The sequence below is a fragment of the Oreochromis aureus genome, linkage group 20 (assembly GCF_013358895.1).
Source record: "Oreochromis aureus strain Israel breed Guangdong linkage group 20, ZZ_aureus, whole genome shotgun sequence".
NCBI classification, from domain to species: Eukaryota; Metazoa; Chordata; class Actinopteri; order Cichliformes; family Cichlidae; genus Oreochromis; species Oreochromis aureus.
Window position 1 is genome coordinate 35,603,369 of NC_052961.1, and position 5,029 is coordinate 35,608,397.

Genomic DNA, 5,029 nt, shown 5'->3' on the forward strand with positions numbered 1-5,029 from the left:
AAGACCGTATGCACTAAACTACTCAGCTGATCACCAGTAATGCACTGGCAGTGAAATAAATGGGAATGGAAAATCATTATCACCAATAAATAGTTCAGGATATTCATTAATGTTGATGCGCGGTCTGTGTCAGATCATTTTTTTTATGAAGACAGAAAAATAAATCTGTTATCAAATGAATTCTGTATATAAACGTCCTGCATAGAGTTCCCTGCTCCTGCTAGTTACTCAGAATGACAAGAGCTTCTTCATTAAGACGACACTACATGTTTGTTTGTGTTTTTATATTTGACCGTTCAAAGGAAAAGTCTCCCGTACATTAGTGTCTTTTTGAAATATGCTGGCTGTGTCTGATGGTCAGTGATGAGGGCCAATGACCTGCATTTGTAAACATTTATTAAAACATTCAACAGTACACAAGGAACAGTTTTGGTTCAATTTTTTTTAAATATTCTGCTGAGCAACAGTATTTAATAAATATTAGTAAATAAATAGCCTTTAAATAAAAGTATCTTTGTGTAGAGACGTTGCAGTTTTGGAATTTAGATGGTAAGACTTCATCTTTGCTTTGGATCTGCAAGAGAAGAGTAAGAGAGTAAGAGTTAAATCTGTGCTACATTACTTTAACCTTATTGTAGTGAAGTTACTGTAACTTACTGTATCTTCCCACAGTGTTGCAACCCAGAGAGCTCATGGAGCCTATTCTGTCCATCCGTCGCCCAAAGCAACCAGAAGATCTCCTAGATGAATCATTGCGGACACTCTTGAGGTTCTTGGCTGAAAGAAACTCCCGGATTTCAGCTTCATCTAGTCCAGCGTCTGGCTGAGGTCCATCTCCTGCGTCCTCTGTGCTCAGGCTGTCTAGAAGATCCCTCTGTCCAGGGGCACTTTGGTCCACTGCCATTTGTTCTGAAACAGACTCCTCCAGTCTGCTGAGGAGCACCTTTAAAGATCCACACAGATGAAAGTTGTACTGGGTCTTAAATAATAAACATGGCAATTTAACTATGCCATGAGGATAGACAGAGGCACTCAAATGTATTTGTCAACAATTTATGTCTCAGTTTATTGAGATTATTAGAAGCAATATTGGAGCACAGGTAAGATGAAAATGATCAGACTCTATGCTTTATCACATGAGATATCAAGGCTAAATATTGGGAACAGCTATGGAAGGAAATGCAGGATGTTGTTCAACATCTTACGTGAATAACTGACATTAAAGCCTATAAATAAAATTGAGTTCCTTGTTCTGGTTGCTGCTACAGATTGCCTAAAATTCCCAGGCAGACTCAACCTTTTCAAGAAAAAGTTAGTGTGAGGAGACTTACCTTCAAGATGTCCATGTCAGTGTCAGTCAAGCCAGTACTGATGGGATACGTGCTAGTCAGCTGCAGCTTTAAAATGAGAAGGAGGCTACAGAGCCACATAGAAGACAGACGCATGATGCTCTGAGTTGCTGCTGTTCGTGTTAGTAGTTGGATGAATGGATAAATTCTCTTTTTCTTCTTTGACTTGTAGGTGTTTGGATGCCGGAGCCAACAGCAGCACTCTCTTTTATACTTAAGGTTAACACACATAGGTATGCCAGGAATTGGACCGGCATGCCTGACACCTAATTCTGATAACACGAGCTGTCGGAAAATGCTCCTTTTAAAGCATTGTATGCTAGTATTCTTATGACATAGCTGCTTCCATATGCTACTTTGCTTGAGAAACATTCTCCAGAGCCTTCCCACCTCACACGGGACACTGTTGTCACGGAGTTACAGGAAGTAGTAAACTAATGTGACAACATGATAGTGTTACTAAATGAAGACACATATGTAATAGTTGTACGGTCGCCTGCTGATAATTGCTCTGAGAGATCATCTTTTAGTGGCAGGAATAGTGGCAAAAATGAGGAGTCCAATCTGCTGATGTGATGTTTACACTGCCTAATGTTCTTTTCTTGAAAGCATATTTTAAAGTCTGTCACCTTTGGATAATTACAACATTTTTAATTGTCGGTGTTTTCTTGAATTGATGTTGCATCCAGAATATGTATGAGAATAAACTGAACTGTCATTGCTGACCTGCTGTGAGAAGCAAAGGAAAAACAAAACACTACACATATCACTCACAAGTCACTGCCTTGTGATAACTTTAATCAAATATAGCAGTGAATTAAATGATTATGAATTTAGGTGAAGTACTGTCTCTAAAAGACTGATGTTGCTCAGCTCTGCTTTCACACAGACAAGTACAGGAAGTCTTTTATATTTCATGCAGTTATAGTAACTGTCAAACTCACTGCTGGGATTTTGGCAAGTGTAAATAAATAAAACTGTATTTATTATTGAAGCAGTATCATTTGGACCACCAAGTCACAGAATCCTCATTAATTGAATGAACACAAAGAAGAAAAACAATAAGTTCATTAATAACAACAACAACAAAAATCTCACTTTTTTGTAAACAAAGTAACTTCAGAATAAACTCCTCTAAAAAAATAAAAGGCTCATCACAGTATTTGGGTTTGGGGCCAGGTGGAGCAGGAGAAGCACTGCCAGAGTCCTACAAAATGACCACCAGTGAGCCACTAGTGCATTTTTCAGACAAAACTGTCATGAATGGACCCAGAAAACACTAGAACTAGCAGGTCTGTATATCCTTCAAGCTATCGTCCAATATCCCTTATAAATGTAGACCTTAAAATAATCTGCAAAGCTCTCTCGAAGAGACTAGAGAAAATAACCCCCCTCTTAATTCATCCTGACCAAACTGGTTTCATAAAAGGTAGGCACTCATCAACTAACACACGTAGATTACTTAATTTGATAGACAGTAAAAATCTTGAAACTACAATATTTTCTTTAGATGCAGAAAAAGCGTTTGACAGAGTTAACTAGAAATTTCTATTTGCAACTTTACACAAATTTGGTTTTGGATCTTCTTTCATCAACTGGTTAAAAATATTATATAATTCCCCAACAGCTTGTGTCAGAACAAATGACCAGACATCCTCCAGCTTCTGTCTCCTGAGGGGCACCAGGCAGGGATGCCCACTCTCCCCTTCACTGTTTGCAATTTTTATTGAACCACTAGCAGCAGCAATTAGACAGAATTCAGTAATTAAGGGCATAAAATGCAAGAACGTGGAACATAAAATCAGCCTTTATGCGGATGATGTGTTACTCTTTCTCCAAAACTCACAAACCAATATCTCTGGGGTGATTGAACTGATAAACTCTTTTGCAAGAATATCAGATTACTCAATTAACTGGTCAAAATCTACAGTCCTTCCGATTAATTGCTCCTTCCATAATTCCTCTTCTACTCCACTGCAATCGGGAAATATAAAATATTTAGGTATTAATGTTTCTCCCAAGCCTGCAGATCTAACTAAATTAAACCATATCCCACTTTTAAAGAAAGTAGAAGGTGATCTGGCTAGGTGGAAATGTCTACCCATATCACTCATGGGAAGGGTTGCCGCTATAAAAATGATGGTATTACCAAAAATAAATTATTTATTCTCAATGATCCCAACTAAACCACCGCAAGATTGGTTCAGATCTCTAGATTCATATATGTCCAAATTCCTTTGGAAAAATAAGCCCCACGTATAAGCTTAAAAACACTACAAAAGACCAAGGATAAAGGAGGATTAGAACTACCTAACTTTCAGCACTACTTCTTAGCCAACAGGCTTCAGTTTATCTCAGGATGGCTAAAATATACCCTCTTAGATGAACCTTGGCTAGATGTAGAACAAGCACTTTGCAATAATCTAGAGATTTCAGATCTACCATTTATCAGCTCAAACATCCAACGACATGAATGCTTCAAAAGCATCAACATCAGTTCTTCTCTGACAGCATGGTGGGAGTTTCTGAAGTTGACAGAGTCTTCATTAATCCCATGCAAACGTACACCTATCTGGAACAACCCTGACATATTACAAAACAATAATATGATAAACTTTTCAGATTGGAGTGGTAAAGGAATCAAATATTTAGAACATATACTAGAAGGAACAGAATTTATTTCATTTGACAGACTAGTTACACAATATGGGATCAACAAGAAAAGATTTTTAGAATATCAACAAATTAAATCCATAGTAAAAAAGAGATTTAAACCGGGTCAAGTTGAACTACAAACGCCACCAAGTGTGGTTCAATTTCTTACTCTTAAAACCCCCAAATTACTATCCAAAATATACAGAATGCTTTCTAAAACAGATGAATCAATATCACTTCCTATTGCAAAATGGGAAGCGGATTTATCAGTTAACTTAGACCAAAACTTCTGGTCTCAGATTTGCTTAAAAACTTTTCATCTAATTAGAAATCCCAGTCTTCAATTAATTCAATACAAAATACTACATAGAGTGCACTATACAGGTCATCGGATGTTCAAGATGGGCTTTATGTCTACCAACAACTGCTCACACTGTCAAACCAATACACCGGACAATTATATCCACGCTCTTTGGTTCTGTCCACCAGTTCAGAAGTTTTGGCGCGAGATATGCGAAGACTTATCGAAGTGTCTGAAATGTAACATTCCAACTTCCCCTTTAGTGTGTTTGTTGGGCAGCTTAGATAATGTCACTACGGAAAAGAATATAGCCCGTATGGTTTTCACTGCCCTATGCATAGCCAAGAAAACAGTCCTCATGAACTGGAAAAATAAAAATAATCTTAATTCTAACCAATATAGAAATTATCTATTAGATTACATTAGTCTTGATACAGCCTCTGCCACCACATCAGATCAATTGCTCTGGGCTCCTTTGATCAGCTCCATCACCTAGTGGGGGTGGGGGGTCTTAGTTTGGTCCCACCTTCACTGTTGTGATTGGTGTGAGGGTAGGGACAGGCTTAGGGCATCGGGGGGTTCCCCAGGAGCATCTTCCTTGGGGGGCTCAACCCGGGGTAGCGGTCATGGCCTATTAAGGGCTCTGTTGGCTCTTAGGTGACGGTTTCCTCGTGGCTGCGTGCAGCAGGGCTAGGGAGGGTCTGCTGACGGACGTGGGTTACTG

General features: G+C 38.7%; 1 protein-coding gene across 1 annotated transcript; it reads right to left on the reverse strand.

The window, feature by feature from the left end:
- Positions 1-398: 398 nt before the first annotated feature.
- nppb (natriuretic peptide B) lies at positions 399-1,743 on the reverse strand. The gene is made up of 3 exons (XM_031747280.2): positions 1,332-1,743; positions 658-943; positions 399-574 (listed from the first exon to the last, which is right to left on the reverse strand). The coding sequence occupies exons 1-3, from the start codon at positions 1,719-1,721 to the stop codon at positions 558-560; spliced, it is 693 nt and encodes a 230-aa protein (XP_031603140.2). The 5' UTR covers positions 1,722-1,743; the 3' UTR covers positions 399-557.
- Positions 1,744-5,029: the final 3,286 nt, after the last annotated feature.

Bases quoted from the DNA above. Each gene is read 5' to 3' on its own strand.
- nppb (XM_031747280.2), bottom strand. From the start codon at position 1,721: ATGTTTCTCAAGCAAAGTAGCATATGGAAGCAGCTATGTCATAAGAAT. The intron at 944-1,331 runs GTAAGTCTCCTC...GGATCTTTAAAG, and splicing joins CTGACATGGACATCTTGAAG to GTGCTCCTCAGCAGACTGGA.